A 20811-nucleotide genomic window follows, 5' to 3' on the forward strand; every position below is an offset into this window, starting at 1 on the left:
AACTGCGTGGCCAAACACGACTACAACGCCATCATTAAGTTTGCTGATGACACAACAGTGGTAGGCCTGATCACAGACAATGCTGAGCCGACAACACCTTTTCCCCCTCAGGAGACTGAAAAGATTTGTCATGGGTCCGCTAGATCCTCAAAAAGTTTTACAGCTGCACAATCAAGAGCATCCTGACCGGTTGTATCACTGCCTGGTACGGCGCTACAGAGGGTAGTGTGTACGGTTCAGTACATCGCTGGGGCCAAGCTTCCTGCCATCCAGGACCTATATACTAGGCGGTGTCAGAGGAAGGCCCTAAAAATTGTCAAAGACTCCAGTAACCCAAGTCATAGACTGTTCTCTCTGCTACCGCACGGCAAGCAGTACCAGAGTGCCAAGTCTAGGCCCAAAAGTCTCCTGAACAGCTTCTATCCCCAAGCCTGCTGAACAATTAATCAAATGGCCAACCAGACTATTTACATTGACGCCCCCTTTGTTTTTACACTGCTGCTACTCACTGTTTATTATCTATGCATAGTCACTTTACCTGTACATACATGTACAAATTATCTCGATTAACCTGTACCCCCACACATTGATTCAGTACTTTTATTATTTTGTAAATATTTTCTTAACTCTATTTCTTGAACTGCATCGTTGGTTAAGGGCTTGTAAGTAAGCATTTCACGGTATGGTCTGCACCTGCTGTGTTTGACGCATGTGACAAATAAAATTTGATTTGATCTTGTTGCTTGCTAGCTACTCTGTTGAGTTTCTGTTACGAGAAATTTGTTCTCAATGTTCTTAAACTGAACTTCAATTAAACTACTCAGTCTGCAACCCAGAGTTTGTAAGATACTGGTTGAATGAAACAGACAAGAGTCCCAGAGCGGTCTAAAATAAAAAATGCAAACACAGTCTTTATAACACACACAAACAAGTTAAAATCTTAAGCTACGCCTTGCTCAGACAGTCTGTGTTTTTCCACTACACAGATACATTATTTCTTTAATCTGCATCATGTTTCATAATCTTCTGCAAGCCTAACAGTTTCTCCCCTCCATGGGTGGAGACAGAATGTCCTGTAAGGAACATAGTAGTACAACTTGTCTGTCGATAGCTCCTCTTATCATTTGTTTGCACCCTGCTTACATACTAAAAAGGAACAAAAGGTCCTTGTTCTAATTCTGACTAAAACTACACACATCATCAGATTATAGTTTTATGATTCTAATACATTTCATACAATTATATGGTTTCAGGGTGGAATGTTTTAATCATTACCATTTACCATATTACCATTTATCAGTTTTACAATAACATTTGGTAGCTAACTAGCTTGTTAACTGTTTACAAACCAATGAGTAAATGCGCTAGAAAGCTGAACAGCTGAACAAAAATATAAACCCACCAAAGAAATGTAGTGTTGATCTCAGAAATGTTCCATACACACAAAAAGCTTATTTCTCTCAAATTTTGTGCACAAGTTTGTTTACATCCTTGTTAGTGAGCATTTTCCTTTGCCAACATAATCCATCCACCTGACAGGTGTGGCATATCAAGAAGCTGATTAAAAAGCATGATGATAACACAGATGCATCTTGTGATGGGGACGATAAAAGGCCACTCTAAAATGTGCAGTTTTGTCACACAACACAATGCCACATATGTCTCAAGTTTTGAGGGATGTGCAATTGGCATGCTGACTGCAGGAATGTCCACCAGAGCTGTTGCCAGATAATTGAATGTTAATTTCTCTACCATATGCCACCTCCCTCATTTTAGAGATTTTGGCAGTACGTCCAACCCTCAGACCATGTGTATGGCATCGTGTGGGTGAGTGGTTTGCTGATATCAATGTTGTGAACATTGTGCCTCATGATAGGGGTGGGGTTATGGTACTGTATGAGCAGACATAAGGTACAGACAACGAACACAATTGCATTTTCTCGATGGTAATTTCAATGCAGAGATACCGTGACAAGATCCTGAGGCCCATTGTCGTGCCATTCATCCGCCACTATCACCTCATGTTTCAGCATGATAATGAATAATGATAATGCTATGTTGCAAGGATCAGTACACAAAAGCTGGAAGCAGAAAATGTCACAGTTATTCCACGGCCTACACTCACCAAACATGTCACCCATTGACCATGTTTGGGATGCTCTGGATCGACGTGTACGACAGTGTGTTCCAGTTCCCACCAATATCCAGCAACTTCGCACAGCCATTAAAGAGTAGTGGGACAATATTCCACAGACTACAATCAGCAACCTGATCCACCAGCAATCAGCCCACACTACTGCACATACAGCCGTCGTTACTATGACAACTAGCATATCCATGTCAGCAAATGAATGCTGTCCGAACACACAAATCCGATTTTGTCACTTGTCCTTGCTGTTTGGACAGTCAGTATTCGAAAACTGATTTGAAAAACATGCGCATTAAGGCCTGCAGTGTGAACAAGGCTTAAGTGTACTGATCTAAAAGGCAAAACCGATCATAGATCAGCAGTTCCATACTCAGATGCTTTGGGAATATGGGCCCAGAACCCTAGGGACATTAGCTGCATTTAGACAGGCAGCCTAATTCTGAGAATTTTATTTTTGTCTTTTGACCAATCAGATCAGTTCTGGAAAATATCTGTGATTGGTCAAGACCAATTAATGGAAAGGATCAAAATTGGGCTGCCTGTATAAATTCAGCCATAGAAGTTTCACAGTGTGAATTGGCACCTGATAATTTCTCATCTCTGGCTTGTTGAAATCAGAACAGATCTCGTGTGCATTTCTGATAGTAGCAAAGGTTGAGTTTCTGCCTGACTTGATGCATTGCAATGTCTTTGACTGTGCAGTTGGGCATCCGATTGCTATATGTTGTTAGCTGATTTGTTGAATACGTATCCAGGCATTGTAAGATCTGGCATGTGTCTGCAAATGTAGTCAGGGAGGAACATGACCAAAGCCTTTCCATTCTTGACTTTGAGGATAGGCTTACACCAGTCGGCTGATACAGATTCACAAAAACATGATTCTCCATTGAGAATGATTGGAGGGACTGGGATTAATCTGGGGTCGGAAACCAGGCCTAAGACCCTGTCCAACATAAGACCCCAGGGGTGGACTGGCCATCTGGCATTTTGGGCTAATGTCAAATAGGCTGGTCCATTTCTAGCCAACTGAACCTGTAACTTGGGTTTTTGCACAAAATCATGACTCATAATGGCAGTCTCAAAAAATAGATTAAATAGGGTGGTGGGGGCTTGAAGGAAAGAGCCGGTGTGCACAAATCGGCACCCATTTGATTCCAGTCCGCCCCAGTAAGGCCATTTATAGGTGTTCACAATGAAAGCCCAATTTTCCCAGGAATGCCTAACTTGATGAGGAACCTTGGGACACCCAGGTTCACATTAATCCAGGACTAGTGATGGGCCCGTCTATGCAAACAGGAAACCAATAAAGACCAAAGATAAATCTAGGAAATGTCAGCATTTCCACTGTTGCTGCAGAGGTGTTCCATACCATGTGCAACATTGTTGGTTTTTATTTCACCTTTATTTAACCAGGTAGGCTAATTGAGAACAAGTTCATTTTCAACTGCGACCTGGCCAAGATAAAGCGACACAGTTACACATGGAATAAACAATCATGCAGTCAATACAAAAGAAAAGGTTTATCTATATACAGTGTGTGCATATGCGGTAGGATAAGAGTGGTAAGGAAATAGCTGAACCTACTACTGAACATGCCCCCTGATAGTGTTGCCCTTCTACATTGCTGAAATATTTAACAAATCATGATACATTTGAAGATCTGGCCTACCATTGTCAGCTTCATCAAAATAATTTACATGTATATGTACATTTGGTAAGTATTCAGACCCCTTCCGCCTCATTTTTTTACGTTACAGCCTTATTTACAGGCTGTAACGGTCCCCAAGAACAGTGGCCTCTATCATTCTTAAATGGAAGAATTTTGAAACCACCAAGACTTCCTAGAGCTGGCCGCCCAGCAAAACTGAGCAATTGGGGGAGAAGGGCCTTGGTCAGGGAGATGACCAACCCAATGGTCACTCTGGCAGAGCTCCTCTGTGGAGATGGTTGTTCTTTGGGAAGTTTCTCCCATCTCTGCAGAACTCCAATCAGGTCTTTATGGTAGTGGCCAGACAGAAGCCACGACAGCCCGCTAAGAGGCACCTAAAGGACTCTGACCATGAGTAACAAGATTCCCTGGTCTGATGAAACCAAGATTGAACTTGCTGGCCTGAATGCTAAGCGTCACCTCTGGAGGAATTCTGGCACCATCCCTACAGTGAAGTATGTTGGTAGCATCATGCTGTTGGGATGTTTTTCAGCAACAGGAAACTAGTCAGGATCAAGGCAAAGATGAACAGAGCAAAGTAGAGATCCTTGACTAAAACCTGCTCAGACTGGGGCAAAGATTTGCCTTCCAACAGGACAATGATCTTCACAGCCAACGCAGGAGTGACAAGTCTGTCAACGAGTGGTCAAGCCAGAGCACAAGCAAACATCTCTGGAGATCGTGAAGGTAGCTGTGCAGTGACACTCCCCATCCAACCCGAGAGCTTGAGGATCTGCAGAGAAAAGGAAACTCCCAATAAACAAAGAAACATCCTTTCAACTGTTTATTTTTAGCAAACTTAAGTGTAAATATTTGTATGAATATAAATTCAGACAAACTGAACAAGTTCCAGACATGTGACTAAAAGAAATGGAGTGTCCCTGACCAGGGGGGGGGGGGTCAAATCAGTATATGGTGTGGCCACTAGCTGCATAAAGTACTGCAGCGCCTCAGACTGCACCAGATTTGCTGAGAGATGTTACCCCACTCTTCCAGGGTCCTGAAACGGGGATTTTTTTTGTGCTGATTTTAGGTGTGCCAAGCTTGTAGTGTTTCAAGACAACTTAAGCTGGAATTGCTGTCCAAGGTGCAACAAAGTACTAAGTAATTGGTCTGAAGTTATTAATGTGATTACATTTGCTTGGTCATGGGTTATTGTGTAGATTGAGGGGGGAAATATCATTTTAGATAAAGTTGTAATGTAAAAAAAAAAAAAAAGGCAAGGGGTCTGAATACCAGCTGCACTTTAACCCCCAAAAACATCTGAAACACTTAAGTGGGCATTCACTTAAATAAAGTAATGTTTCAGTTTACAATTATGCACTACATGCTGGAGTAAAGACAGAAATTCATTGTCAAGGTATCTTTAAATAATTTATTCTGAGGTTAAGTCATCTCGTGTTCATTGTTTTTGGAGTTCTGATGAGAGCATGTCTCCTTAGTGTTGTGGTAGTCCCTTCACTGTTTGAGTGCCTCTTTTCAGCATTGTTCCTCACCAGGAGCAGTTGTGGTGCCGAGGTCACTTGGTTGTAGGGTCATCAGGAGTGAGTGTGCTGCTTGGAGTGAAAAATGGGGCCCCCACAGTATTCTATCAACAGAAGAGTTAGTGGATAGTAAAGGGCCATAACTGCTATATGAAACCACAACATCTGACAAAGTCAAAAGCTGATATGTACAAGTGATACTGGCAATTACAGTGTGCAGGTCAACATTTATTGGGATGAGTCTTGTCCTGTGGCAGAACTGAATGATTCCAGCTAGGTGTGCCAGCTGTAAAGTCAAAATGAAGTTTGTACCAACTGTTCATAATTAAAGGTTATTAGGTGTGGTTAAGGTTAGATTGACTGTGGCAGCGAGTGATTACTGCAGAGCTGAGTCATCCCAATAAATGCTGACCTGCTTGCCATAGTGCAGTGTACAACGATCCCAGACATACCCTTTCAATGAGTTCCAATTGTATAGAGATCCTTGTCATATCCAAGGCCTCCAATGGGCTCAGGTGTAGGATTCAACTCGTAGTCTGGGTTGGGCTCCAGATCTGAGAACAGACCATTTAGCACAGAACCTACATGCAATTATCACATGTAAACCAGTAAAGAAACATGATCTCTTTGGGCGATTAGTTCTTGCCTGATGAACCCAGTATATATTTCCGAGCTAATGAACCCGTGCTTGTTGGGCCTGACCCTCGGGCCCACCCACATTTCAGGATTGGGCAAAAGGTCCTGAAATTAAGTTTAACATAGCCAGTGTTGGCAGAATTGCTAGCGTGTATGGATATTAAAAGACAAGTGTCTGAAATGGCACCCTTTTCCCTGTAGTGCACTACCTTTGACCAGTGCCTCATGGTCAAGACATCCTGTTGGGAGGCAGAGGAACTAAGTCACCACCTTACCCAGTTGTCTAAAATAGAAAATAGTAGCTAGCAAGATGGAGCAGAGGTCATTTTTAATTCTGGCATGTCTGCCTCATGATTTGTTGGGAGAGTTCTGCTTGAAGGACCCCCCCCCCCCCCCCTTAAAGAATGTCATTGAAACCAGTCAATGCTCTTGCCTAGATGCACTACAAGGATTAAGGGCATGACATTTCAGACAGTCAAATTACCCCTCTTGAAGTCCATTCCCCTCTTCCAAAGACTGCCAGGTGATACAGGCCTCCTGTCCTTAGTTGGAGAAGGGAAGCCATATATATCGATACCTTCCGTCGTTGGAGATAAAGATCTACTCCGTTTGGTTGTAACCATTATGGGGCCCAAAGTAGCATCTTGGTTCCATACTAAAATAACACATTTTCATTAATCACTGGCAAGATTACCTTCTCACTAACACATCTGCAGTCAAGACAATTTTACTTAGTCTTTCTTCAAATCCCATCTCCTTCACCCATATTGAAGGAAAGGTCCAAAGTACCTCCCCTTGGCCACTTCTGCAGCGCATTTTGAGAAGGCAAGAGGAATTAAGATACACTGCACCTTTCTTGGACTTCATCCCACTCCAATGGTCGCCAGTGGCTTGAGGTTTGATGCGGTAGCCACGAGGTTCAGGTTGGCTACCGCCTTGTCTTGGACTGAGGGGATGTCGTGCTGGATCGTGATCAACCCCCTTCTGGCTAGGACAACGGCCACATTGCAAATCATTCGAGTCGGCAGACCTCCATCTGAAATGTGTAGAAGATACTCATGGACCAAGACCACCACATTTGAACAAATCCTATGGTTATTCCGGTAGATAGCTACTCTTACTGGGCTGTGACCTAAGGAAATAAGTCAGATCTCACACCTGCCATCAATGAAGGAGCATGCCTTGTTGCTAGACTCTGCATGGTCCATGACAGGGACTGCCATAAGGTGGCATGTGATGTACAGCTGTAGAAACACAACAGGATGAGCAAAACAATGCAGAAACCCAGTAGCCTACATAACAGCTGTTAGTTATGTTACTGTAGCATCATGTACCAGCTACAGTCTCCATAATGCTCCACAACATCTGGTACTGCCCTCACCTCTGCCCTGTCCTCCTGATAGAACCTAAAGGCATCAATGTGGAACTGGAGCTTGTCATCCTGGGTTCTATGCATGAACCCAAAGTTGGAGCCAGGCAGCTGGGAATCCACCAAGCACCTGTAGGGGAGATAAACAGATGTCTGCTCTATGGGCTGTTTATCGGTGCCATTACAGCGTCTGACAGCATGGGCAGCGGCATTGAGGCTACAACCCGTAGAAGACCCCACCCAGTTGACTACTTTAAAATGGCAACATCATGGTGGAAGCCCTCAATGGCACTGCCCATGACAAGACTGCCTTTTGACCTCAAGAGGCCTCTATCATTCTCCATGGGCCAGCCAGAGAATATTCATTCTAGGTAGTCGATTTAGTTTAGGCAGTTCCCTCTTGCTTACCCATCATGCTCAATGAAGACGTATCTGGGGACAGAGTTGCTATCAGGGTCCAGTGTGGCCACGCAGCTGCTAACAAAGACCCTGAGCCTGGAGTGGTGAGTAACACTGACAGACACCTCAATGTTGATGGGATCACCCAGGAAGTAGACTCCAGAACCCCGCTCATAGAGCCAGTCACCTGGGCAGAAATGACAGAAGGTTATCCCAATTGACTGAAGGAACTTAACATTATTCCTTATAGTCCAAGGCCATTAAATGTCATTTAATTGCCTCTAAAATAGGCTCTGGCAGCCATAAACTTGATCTAAATGTGAATCAAGTCACAATGTGTTACAGAAAAGTTAAGCCCTACTCATTTCACAAAAAAAAAATTACTGCACACCTTTTTAACAGTTGTAGCTGACAGCATTTCAGTGACAACACATTTGTGGAGTCAGTCTTCCGTTAACAGGTGTTCAGAGATGCAGATAGCCAGAGGTGTACCTGTGCTAATTGCTATACATTTTCCATTAATAAGCACAGTAACATGAAAATGTCAGTGTGGGAAACCTAATACTATAAAATAGTAATTTGTTTTGAAAAATATTCCTTATGTTCCCAAACCGGACCACAAGCAATGAGTTAAAGTCATACCACCCTGCATACCACTGCTGGCTTGCTTCTGAAGCTAAGCAGGGTTGGTCCTGGTCAGTCCCTGGATGGGAGACCAGATGCTGCTGGAAGTAGTGTTGGAGGGCCAGTAGGAGGCACTCTTTCCTCTGGTCTAAAAAATATCCCAATGCCCCAGGGCAGTGATTGGGGACACTGCCCTGTGTAGGGTGCCGTCTTTCGGATGGGACGTTAAACCGGTGTCCTGACTCTCTGAGGTCATTAAAGATCCCATGGCACTTATCGTAAGAGTAGGGGTGTTAACCCCGGTGTCCTGGCTAAATTACCAATCTGGCCCTCAAACCATCATGGTCACCTAATAATCCCCAGTTTACAATTGGCTCATTCATCCCCCTCCTCTCCCCTGTAACTATTCCCCAGGTCGTTGCTGCAAATGAGAACGTGTTCAGTCAACTTACCTGGTAAAATAACGGTAAAATAAAATAAAAAAAGTTAACGAGCATCAAGGCACTTAAAAAAACTGCCCTGGACAGAATATTATAGTCAAGAGGCGCTAATAGTTAGCATCTATGAATGGGTTAAAAGGTCCATGAAGGAGTTTGTAAACAGGTCCATAGTTAGTAGGCTAATTGTTTAATGTTGCAGATAGAAAGATAATAATTAAAGTGATGTCTGATGAGATTCTGTATTTAGCTTGTCTAAGGATCAATTGTGCTACACCAACCAAACATCTGGGAGAGCACGATGGTCTCCTAATTATCTGAACTTCCAACAAGGTTGTGTCTTGCTCAATACAGCCCAGAATGTATCTACCCACTTGTCATAAACTTCAAGGAGAACTGCAGGGTGTCTTCAGCAGACACTGTGGCGCTGAAGGGGATCCAGGTCGGCTGGAGGGGGCCACTCTCTGAACTGTACTTCCTGAAACAAAAAGTAGTATGGCAAGCAAACCAATAGGGACACAGTCATGATCATTTAACAGTATAACCTAAACTCACCTTTCATAATGACAAGCAATTGGGATTACAGCACCATCCATTCGAATAACCCCATCTGGTGTGGCTCTGGGTGTATATCTGAGGTGGTTTGTATAGATCATGGAGTCTTTGTTCATCTGTGGATTCACAAAGTAGAATTTAAACAGAAGGTTGTTTTAAGAAGTCAGCTACTGAAACAACATTAACCATAATTACCAAACGCTTGGTTCCACAGTCTGATAGCGCTGCCAATATTCTGTACTCATCTCCGGCTGCTGAAGCCCTGCAGGTCTCTTTGTCTTGTTCAACTCCAAGTCGCAGGTCATCCATGTCAATAAGAATACCGAGTTTAAACAGATCAGCCTTAACTACTATCTCCATGTAGTCTGAATGGCACTTCACATCGACCGTTTCCACTCGAACTGGTCTAGAAACTGTTTGTTGGTGAAGTTGAAGCTGTTTAAAAGGCAGATGATCGCCAAATTGTGGCATTCGGCTTGGAAGATGTTGCCATGTGCCAGTGCTGTAAGTAAGTGAAAAAGCAGGAGAGATTAAGTTTTCCACCAGTAAAAACAAAACTAGTTGCTTTGGAAATAGCCAGAGCTTGTTTGCCATTATGAGTCCCATGCCAACAACTAAAGTGAACCTGTAAATTAGAGCACAATGTGCCTCTGCTATGCTACAATTGATGAAACTGAGGTAGCTTTATTAAGCCACCTTCCAGGCTGCAAACCTGGGCTAGATTAGGCCCTAATTGGGCTTTGCATCTGATTAGTCAAACTATTTGCATGCATGTTCGGCGCGTTCCCCTGCCAAATTGACTCATAGCAGAACTTACAAAGCCTGGATAGGTATTTCACGTATCAGCTAACACATCATATGTTATAGAAATCTGTCAGTCGATGACACCATTGATGACACGTCACGCAACCATTGGATGGATGCATGCAACTTCTGAGCAGGGGAAGGCTACCATCACGCTTCGATCCCACCAACAGTGTTTCTGCATTTTGTTACACGAGAATTACATTAATTTCCACTGAAACGCTGCGTTTGCCTTGCCGCATTGCGTTACAGAGACACTGTATGAATAGACAGCTTGACATAAATGGTAACAGAAGGTGAATGTTGAACTTTTGTTGCATACATATCCAGATGATGCTGCGTAGTGTTTTGTGCTAACGCTTCGAACACACCGACTGAGTGAGCATCACTGCTGCATAACATTTGGCGCAGCTAGGCAACTATACTGATGCAGGTACCTTTTGCAAATGGTCGCATGTGGTTGGACACATGGAGGAGATAATCATTTTCGCAGTATCCTCAAAACCGTGTCTTTTTGACACAACTGCTGACAGCTACAGGGACATAAACACAAAAAATGCTGCTTGGAGACAAGTGTCCACGATAGTAGGATTGCCAGGTCAGTTTAGTAGTGAGCTTGTGCTAGATGTGGCTAGTTAGCGTTAGCTAGCTTTCGGCGGGGCTGATCCCGGCCCAACAGCGCGATCAAGACCACCTTCCTCAACGTTGGTCTCATTGTTGAAAGAGCCTACTCTGCCTATCTTGACTATTTATTATTGCATTTCGCTCTAAAACTGCATTTTGGAGGGAAATTATATTATAGGCTCTCACAATTAATTTGAGGATGTCATCGAATAAATAATATACTTGGCAAATAAATAAAAAAAAAATTTAAAAGAAATTATGCAATCAAACTGTTTTTATGTAATACCACATTTTTACTGAATGTGTGCAAAAAATAAATCTACATTCATATTTTGCTACTTTCTGTCAAGTCCACTCATACAATTTGATGCATACGTTCGATTTATCGAACGTATGCACCACACAGAACGCACTGCAACTGCCTCTGCAACGCAATGCTGCAAGGCAAATGCAGCGTTCCACTGGAAATGAATGTACTTCTGGTGTATCGAAACGCAATGACGCAGTCGGTGTGTTCGAAGCGTAACACTGTCGGTGTGTTGGAAGCTGTGATGTTCCAGATTGGCTGAGGTCGCGCTCAAACATTGCCTGTATCAACCAATGGTTGCTAACACGTTATCGACTGTACCGTTTCGGCACCAGTTGGCTATAACATATGGTGTGTTTAGGTGATAGGTAAAATACCTATCCAGGCGTTATAAGATCTGGCGTGCGTCAGTAACGCCTGGGCAGAGGAATGTGCTCTACGTGTTCTCAGGAACCACATCCATATGATACATCAATCTTCTGAGCTGTGCAACACGACTGCAATAAAGATGACCCGTGCTATATTGATGATTTGTCACCACAGATAGTTTGTTTACATTTCTACCATTGTGGCTAGATGGAGTAGGCCTAAAGCTCTATCTATGGGTCTTGTCAGGGACAACAGTTGTTGACAACTGTAGCATTGTAGCTAAACCTAATCCTTTTCCTAACCTTAACCTAATTTTCCTAACCTGCTACATCAATTCACCTAATCTGCTGCGATAGTTCTTCTAACATGCTGACCTGACACGTCGCGTCACAAAATAAATTTTGAAATCCATGTTACTCAATTATTGCACCCACACTGCTCGCGTGCGCCAACGAGCGTCTGCGTTACCAAGGGCTAAAATAGAAGTCATGCCTATTTATGATGCAGTCATCCCTATTTATGCTGAAAGTCCTGCCTCTCCCATCTCCTCATTGGTTATTAGAAGCAGGTACCCACGTGCCATCTCCTCATTGGTTATACCCACGTGGGTGATTGAAAGACGAACTTTGTTGCCGGTTGTCTGATAATACTGTAATGACCCGGCTGGGTCATAAAGAGAAAAGAGACGGACTCTAGGTGTGCAGCTCAGAACACAGGTTTATTCCTAAACTGGGCTATTGTTCAGGCCACAGCCCACGCCACTAAATGCTGAACGTACACAATTACACCGTGTCGAGCTAAGGGTCACTCTCATAGGAACAGATCAAGGCCCCGAACAGAAGAGAGAGAGATGACACAGTAACCCCTATTTATGCATTTCCAAACCCCGCGGGATTACCCATCATACCCCCCCAACCTTTCCATCTGTCCTGACATATTTAACCCCTGCTAGTAGCCATGAGAACCATAACACACCCACAAACACAGAACACAATACCGGGTCGTTACAATACTATGAAAGTTTAGATGCCATCACCATATAAATTCAAAGATGAAAAAGCCTGGAAGGAGGAGAGATGACTAGAAACGATTTGGTTGGCTGTTTTGTGTGGATTAATTGTCGGAGTAGAGGTCCTTGTGCATTTCAGGTAAAATAACAACTCAATGTTTATATCCCAGGACAAATTAGCTAGCAACAGCAAGCTAGCTAAATAGGACAAATTAACGTTAGCTAGCAAGTGCAAGCTAACTAGCTAAATTGCCATAAATGTTTAATGCTTTTCGACCTGTCCCCAAATTAATGTCATTGGTTCAGTTTGTTTTGATATTTTAACCTGCGTGTCGTGATCGTGTCTGGTGTGGGGAGGCAAAATAAATGTATGCACGATAGCGCAAGGTGGCGCACACGCGCAGCCGGTTTGGGTTCGGTGTAACCTGCCACGTTAATTATTCGAACCTGCTATGTAAACAAACCATATGTGCCGACAAATCATTAATATTGCTTTCTTTGATGCCAAGTTGCTTTCAAATCCCGAACTCTACTCGTCACCTTATTGACGAATGTCCTTTTCATAATACCTGAACGGTTGCGCAGCAGGTAGGAATGAGGAAATAAACAGATACCATAGGCACAGAATCGAGTACTGGCTATGTTCGGGGGGGAAAAAAATCTGTGAAACCACACTGTCTGCAGTTCTGCACATGAATGTTCAAATAATTCGTTTTATTTAGTGTTGCCTGTGCCTTGTCTTCAGCATCCTAAATATTACCCCAGATGCACAGTTTAAAAAATTGTGAACCGGGAGGCAAAGGGTATGCAGCATGTGGGATGGGATGGGATGGGAACAGGGACGGAGCCAGAGGGGTAGACACCTCTGACATCTGATTGGCCACCCCAGGTGCCACCCCAAAATTTCATTTGCTACTGGCAGTTTGATGCTGATTGACATCCTCTTTCACCTCTTGTTGAAAGAAGCATTTATTTTGACGTTCGGCGGTGCGTTTTTCAAATCGAGGAAGAGGAAGAGAGAATATTAATGTTGTTTGCGAGATACAGAAGAAGAAGAAGAACATACAGAAGAAGAGTGAATATTTCCACAGCTCCATGAGCTCCTTTCGCGAGTGTCGAAAACATCATATTTTAAGGAAGTTTTAAGGTTTAGCATTAGGTTTAGGTTTCCTGAACAACTTTTATGAAAGTTGAGTCACTGTGTAAGTTAACGTTAGACCTTTGACTCCATTAACAGACAGTTAATCAGATAAGAGAGATCGGTTCCCAATTTAGCCTAACATTATGTTTACATCTGTGCTAGTAATACACGCATAGGCAGTGCAGTGTCGTAACTTACAGTATACAAATGTTTAGCTAATGTGGGGTAACTACCGGTAGTAGGCTACAGCTGTCAGTGTTCAGCAAGTTAACATTCATCAATTTGAAATCCATTAACTCAGTTAGATTTTCGTACTTGACCTCTTAACGAACAATTGTTATTATCATTCTGTTAACGTTACTCAAAACTTTACCACATTTTGCAGACAGCCTGTTTGCTATCGTAAAGGTGTAAGAAATCATAACTAGTTAAATTACTTACTGCAGAGTAGGGCTAGCCATGATCTAACTAGTAACTTAGACTGGTAGTTGATTTTAAGGTACAGTTATGATAATGGGGATTTGTAATTAAGATTGAGATTGGACTAAAATGTGGGTAATTGGATGCTTAGATGTAACCATAGACTGTCTTATTTTTGCATAGGGTCAACTAAACATGAAAGAAAGGGAGAGATATCAGACTTCTGTTCCAAAAGGACACAATGGCAGGCCAGGCCTATACTTTAAACTACACATTTTAGTTAGCAGCTGTTAGTTTCGAATCTTGTGGATCCCTTAATTATACATGTTCATAGAGATATGACACATTATTTAATGTGTATTTCAGACATTTCAAGATCCAGAGAAGATGGTCCTGTACAGCTGTGTTAGAAAACATTCCCAGAACTCAGCATGGTACTAGGAAAAGGGCTTTCAATAGTTCCTGGTATAAGGACAATTCATGGCTTGAATATTCTGTAAATCAAGATTGGACTTATTGTTTCGCCTGTAGGCATTTTTCTCTGCCCAATACACCTGAATCTGCCTTCACATCACAGTCAGGGTTTTGTAACTGGGAAAAGATTCTGGTTAGAACCTCCATTCGAAGGCAGAGCATCATATCAATGCTATGTATGCTTGGAATCAGCATAAAAGGGCTATTGACAGCAACTCATAAATGTTAGATGTCATAAAGGAGAGTGGAGGAAAACTGTACTTACATTAAAACAATTGCACATTGCACAGGGTTATATCCTTCCTGTTTGGCCCTGTCCGGGGGTATCATCGGGTGGGGCCACAGTGTCTCCTGACCCCTCCTGTCTCAGCCTCCAGTATTTATGCTGCAGTAGTTTATGTGTCGGGGGGCTAGGGTCAGTTTGTTATATCTGGAGTACTTCTCCTGTCTTATCCGGTGTCCTGTGTGAATTTAAGTATGCTCTCCCTAATTCTCTCTTTCTTTCTCTCTCGGAGGACCTGAGCCCTAGGACCATGCCTCAGGACTACCTGGCATGATGACTCCTTGCTGTCCCCAGTCCACCTGGCTGTGCTGCTGCTCCAGTTTCAACTGTTCTGCCTGTGGCTATTGAACCCTGACCTGTTCACCGGACGTGCTACCTGTCCCAGACCTGCTGTTTTCAACTCTCTAGAGACAGCAGGAGCGGTAGAGATACTCTTAATGATCGGCTATGAAAAGCCAACTGACATTTACTCCTGAGGTGCTGACTTGCTGCACCCTCGACAACTACTGTGATTATTATTATTTGACCATGCTGGTAATTTATGAACATTTGAACATCTTGGCCATGTTCTGTTATAATCTCCACCCAGCACAGCCAGAAGAGGACTGGCCACCCCTCATAGCCTGGTGCCTCTCTAGGTTTCTTCCTAGGTTTTGGCCTTTCTAGGGAGTTTTTCCTAGCCACCGTGCTTCTACACCTGCATTGCTTGCTGTTTGGGGTTTTAGGCTGGGTTTCTGTACAGCACTTTGAGATATCAGCTGATGTAAGAAGGGCTATATAAATACATTTGATTTGATACTACTATTAACTGCCACTCAAAATATAGTGCAGAGAGGTCATCGTGAGTCTGATGACTCTCACAACAAGGGTAATATTTTGACAATCTTGGAAGAAATAGCAAAGCATGACCCTCTCATAGAGAAAAGGATGAATGCATGTGGCAATGCTAAGTACACAAGCCACCAAATCCATAACAAAGTTCTTGAGGGCTGAGCTGAGATGGTACAACGTGAAATAATAAGAGAAGTAAAAGAAAGTGACGTTTTTAGTGTAATTGCAGATGAAACCAAAGATTTAAAAAAATAATAACAAATGTCTTTAGTTGTGAGGTACTATTACAACGGGGACATACACAAAAGCTTTTTTACACTTTCAGTCAGCTGAAAGCATAGATGCAGCAGATCTCACAAAAATGATAATTGATTGCCTTGAAAAACATGGTCTGGACTACAGAAATAATCTTGTGGGGGAAGGCTTTGACGGTGCAGCCGTCATGAGCGGAAACCATTCTGGTGTGTCTGCACGGATTAAAAACAGTGTAAGATTTGCATTTTATGTGCACTGTAATTCACATTGTTTGAATTTGGTTCTTGTCGATGCTGTAAAATCAGTGCCTGAGGCAGTTAACTTTTTTGCTCTCCTGCAGAAGCTTTATAACTTTGTATCTGGCTCGTATGTTTATCTCAAGTAGCTGGCAGTTCAGAAAGAGCTGTATCCACAGCAGCAGCCCAGGGAACTACAGAGACTGTTCTGCCTGCGGCTATGGAACCCTGACCTGTTCACCGGACGAGCTGCCTTGTCCCGGACCTGCTGTTTTCGGCACTCTCTCTCTACTGCTGTCTCTAACTGAATGATCGGCTATGAAAAGCAACTGACATTTACTCCTGAGGTGCTGACCTGTTGCACCCTCTACAACCACTGTGATTATTATTATTTGACCCTGCTGGTCATCTATGAACATTTGAATACCTTGGCCATGTACTGTTATAATCTCCACCCGGCACGGCCAGAAGAGGACTGGCCACCCCTCAGAGCCTGGTTCCTCTCTAGGTTTCTTCCTAGTTTCCCGCCTTTCTAGGGAGTTTTTCCTAGCCACCGTGCTTCTACATCTGCATTGCTTGCTGTTTGGGGTTTTAGGCTGGGTTTCTGTATAGCACTTTTTGACATCGGCTGATGTAAAAAGGTCTTTATAAATACATTTGATTGATTGATTGACTTACGGATCTAAGGTGGGCATATCTGCATGCCGTAATTTGAGGGACAGGCTTCCAGCAGTTCTGAGAGTGCTACAGGATATCATACTTGAAAGTAGTGGTGATAGATCAGTGGAGGCAAGGGGCTTTCTTTCTCAGATAGATTTACATTTCATAGGGCTTTTGGTTACCTTTTGTAAAGTGCTTGGTGATGCCAAATGTCTTTCTGACATGCTCCAATAAAGCTCTCTTGACCTAGCAAGGGCTGTGGATCTAGTAGGTGCCCTTACAGACACATTACAGGACTACAGAAGTGAGGGTTACTTTGGAGAACTATGGAAAGAGGTTGAAGCGATTGCAGAGCACTGCAAAATAAGTCTACAAACAGTGTGTAAAAGACAGCCTAAAACAAGCTTAAGATTTCACGACTCATTGATGATGAGCACTGTAGGACTGAAAAATAGTGACCAAAGTGATGGTGAGAGCTTCCAAAGAGCTATCTTTTATCAGGTGCTTGACAGTCTCACAGCTGAGCTGTGAGGCGTTTGTCAAAGAAGAATTACGAGATAATGCAAGGGGTCCAGTCTCTCAACCCAAAGAGTACAACATTCCTGAATGAGGAGCCTCTTTTTGTCTTTGCTCAGACCTTTGAGTCAGATTTAGAGGACCTCAAACATGAGGTTAATCAAACCTAGCGGCTTCTTGATAGGAGAGAGAAAAGTGGAAGGGACCGACCTTCTACTCTCCTTGACATGGTTGTGTTTCTAGAACCTTATAAAGAGGTCTTCCATGAGCTATTTCGACTTTGTAAGATTTCTGTTGTTACACCAGTCAGCAGTGCTTCTTGCGAGAGAAGCTTCTCAGCTTTAAAACTGATTAAAACCCACCTTAGGACAACAATGGTCGATGACAGGTTAAGTCACCTCGGGAATTCTCAGTGTTGAGTCAAGGAGGGCACGCTCCCTCAACATGGATGAGTTTGTGAAACATTTTGCCAGTTCTCACCAGAACCTCAGAATTATGCTGTTTTAAATCTAGCTCGGAAAATGTGGTTCTTAGACGGTCCCTCTGGTCATGATTAAAACCTGCACTGTGTACTAGCTAGTACACTGACATTCTAAAATCATAAATCCAAAGGGTATCATGTCACACAGATATAATTTGGTCTTGATTAGGCCAATTCCAAAACTTTTCTTTGCTATTAGATAACGTAATCTATATACATATATATATATATATATGTAGCATAAATATGATATTGTAAGTTTGTAATATCAATGGGCACCAAACTTATTTTTATTTTTCAAGTCCATTTCTGCTTGATACCTGGTATGTCAAATTGCAGTGTCTTTTCTTTTGTAAATGTACTTTTTTGTAAAAAAAAACTATGCAATTTATGTAGCACACAAATGCTGTCTTATTTCCTTGGTGCTTGAGCTTTATGTTCAACACTTACAGACCCAGATTATATATTCATGAAAACAGAGTGATCCAAGTCTCTCCAGAATGTGAGTACAGTACAGTGTGTGTGTGTAGTACAGTACTGTGTGTGTGTGAGAGAGAGAGAGAAATTGAGCTGCAGTTCCGAGGTAGAGACTATTCATAGTATGTTAAAGAATTCTAGTGAAGAAAACCTTTTGGATCACACTATCTGCCACATTGAAGAACTCCAGGTTAATTGCATTATCACTTCTACCTCTAATCAGCAATCATAGGATTCATTCATGCTCCTTAGATGCCGGGTTAGGGATACACACTAATTTTCTGTCATGGTCTATAGACCCCCTGAAGTAGCCTTGGCCACCCCATGTATAAAACTCTAGTTCCGCCACTGGACGGGAAGCCCACATTCGAACTAACTTCAGTTTTTAAAATTCACACTTATCCATTGCGTCACTAAGTTTTGATGAATGTAGGGGGAGAAACGTATATAATAAGCATCAAACATGTTTATACCTGACCAACAGATGTCCCTAATGTGCATTGTGTTTAAAGCTTAGAGTAATGAACCGTTTTTTCTGCATAATTTGGTGAAAGCCACGAAGGCTTCAAAAAACGTCGGTTTCCCATTACTACCAAAAAGTAAATACGTTGTGTAACAATTTAATTTCCTCCGACGCGATGCAAGCAGCAATAGGGCGTGTCGGGAAAAAAATCAAGAACAGCCGTTTGTAATTGGTCCATGGATGTCTGTGATCCAACTTTTGGAGTAATCAGCTGCTAATGCGTTGAATGATTGAATACTGAAGCAGGCTCACATTCTGATCAAACATAAATATTTGTGCATAATATAATTCATCTTCAAGCTTATTGTTCAATATTGTCCAGTTAGTCAAATTTGAAAGTCACCTCTTTCCCTGATTATTCAACATCACTAGGGAGCAGCATCAGTAGGAAACCACGGTCCATTTACCACAGTTGGACTTGTTTGCACTTGACAAATAAATGTTATGTCAAGTCCTCTGTAGCAGCTAGCTCCAGATTCCTTACGCAACTGAAAAATCTATCTAATTGTGTTACGAGGGGCGAAGGGGGGGGGGGGGGGGGGGGGACCCAAGAGCGGACTCAGAAGAGGAGGCCGGGATGAATGCACCAAAATGTTAATTGAACCCAGAGAAATATGAAGTGCAGAACCGGGGTAGCTCAGATGAGTTGCAAAAAACCAGGAGTGTAGAGCGAGGTTGGAGTTGACTGAGCAGAACAGGGAAACAGGTCCTGAAGGGAATCCAAGGTAGTGGTGGGGAGTGAAATCCAGAGCAAGGTGGTTGGTGGTGAGATGTGAGCCAGAGCAAGGTGGTTGGTGAGATGTGAGCCAGAGTGGTACTGCAAGGAGAGGACAAAAAATGGTGTAAGGCAGGGAAACAAGCACAGCAGAGCAACAGGATCTTGAGAAAAGATAAAAGGCTGGAATAAAAACTGACTTGAGCAGAGATTACAATCTGTCAGAGTGGAAGTGGCAGGAATGGGTATATGTAGAGGTCTTGATTTATGGATGAGTTGCAGCTGGTAGGGATCTGCTCTGACTCCAGCACACCTGTCTCCAACCACACAATTAAACAGAGAGGGAGGGAGAGTACAGGGAAAGAACTGTAGGTCAAGGAGACACCGGACGACCACCAGAGGGCGTAGCAGGAGCACATGTGACAAATTGGGCAGGGACATTTTCACCACAGCTAGAAATTAAACAAAAGTTTTTTTCTTGTCATGATATGACTTACACCGCCTAAAGTAACCCCCAAACAGTATCAACACCTTGAACATTGTCTCCATGTTTGACAGATTTGTTTATAGCCAAACACTGCAGAGACTTAATCGAAGAGGGTTGATTATGAAGGGCACGTCTCCAAGACTTTGGAACTGTGAAACAACCACAGGACATTAACAACCTTTTAGTTCCAGATTCCTTACTCAACTGAACAATCCATGTTGCTTTGCCTGTCTTTAAAATCTGCATATCTGCAGTCAATTCTCATGCTGTGAGGAAGAGAGAGAGGGGAGAGAGAGGGAGAGAAAGTTGGGGACACAGAGAGAGATTTTGAAGGTCCAATGTATCAGTTTTTACCTCAATATCAAATAACTTCTGGTTAACAATTAAGTACCTTACTGTGATTGTTTTAAATTAAAATTGTACATTTTTAAATAAACCTAGATGTTATTGGCAAAGAAGTCAGGAACTCTCCTTCTTATTAACTAATTTATGCAGGCCAAAACTCCATCCCACCAAAACAGGCTGACATTTCAGGCAGGTCTTTTCAAACAGCTCTTACACTAAAGGGCCATTATCATTATTTTCACAATTTCACAGTATCATTCCAACCTCACACTGACCTGTTTTTACTATATTTTTCTACTATATCTCATGTTTTACTGCACTGGACCTTTAACCTTCCCTTTTCACAAAGATACAGACAGTTGACTAAGGAGTGAAAAGATGTATAAGAAGAACTGTTATCTGTAGATTGAAGGTCAGACTCCAAGTGCTAAACAGTTAGGGTCTTGTACCTCCATCTGGCACAATAGCATCCTCGTCAGAGAGAGCGAGAGTA

At 42.7% G+C, this 20811-nt stretch overlaps 1 protein-coding gene across 3 annotated transcripts; it reads right to left on the reverse strand.

Moving 5' to 3' along the window:
• Positions 1-3402: 3402 nt before the first annotated feature.
• Positions 3403-10035, reverse strand: LOC129820033 (zona pellucida sperm-binding protein 3-like). Of its 3 annotated transcripts, XR_008754143.1 has the most exons (11): positions 9557-10035; positions 9362-9477; positions 9181-9284; positions 7755-7932; positions 7359-7476; positions 7136-7221; positions 6829-7013; positions 6462-6632; positions 5794-5895; positions 5354-5445; positions 3403-4590 (listed from the first exon to the last, which is right to left on the reverse strand). XR_008754143.1 is itself a non-coding variant. In XM_055876838.1 (10 exons), exons 1-9 carry the CDS (start codon positions 9965-9967, stop codon positions 5798-5800), a joined length of 1467 nt encoding a protein of 488 aa, XP_055732813.1. In that variant the 5' UTR covers positions 9968-10035; the 3' UTR covers positions 5219-5445; positions 5794-5797. The 3 variants fall into 3 exon arrangements, 2 of the variants coding, with proteins under 2 accessions (XP_055732813.1, XP_055732814.1); XM_055876838.1 differs by lacking the exon at positions 3403-4590 and having other exon boundaries at positions 5219-5445; XM_055876839.1 differs by lacking the exons at positions 3403-4590; positions 6462-6632 and having other exon boundaries at positions 5219-5445.
• Positions 10036-20811: the final 10776 nt, after the last annotated feature.

Source organism: Salvelinus fontinalis, chromosome 22, assembly GCF_029448725.1.
Source record: "Salvelinus fontinalis isolate EN_2023a chromosome 22, ASM2944872v1, whole genome shotgun sequence".
In the NCBI taxonomy this organism is placed as follows: Eukaryota; Metazoa; Chordata; class Actinopteri; order Salmoniformes; family Salmonidae; genus Salvelinus; species Salvelinus fontinalis.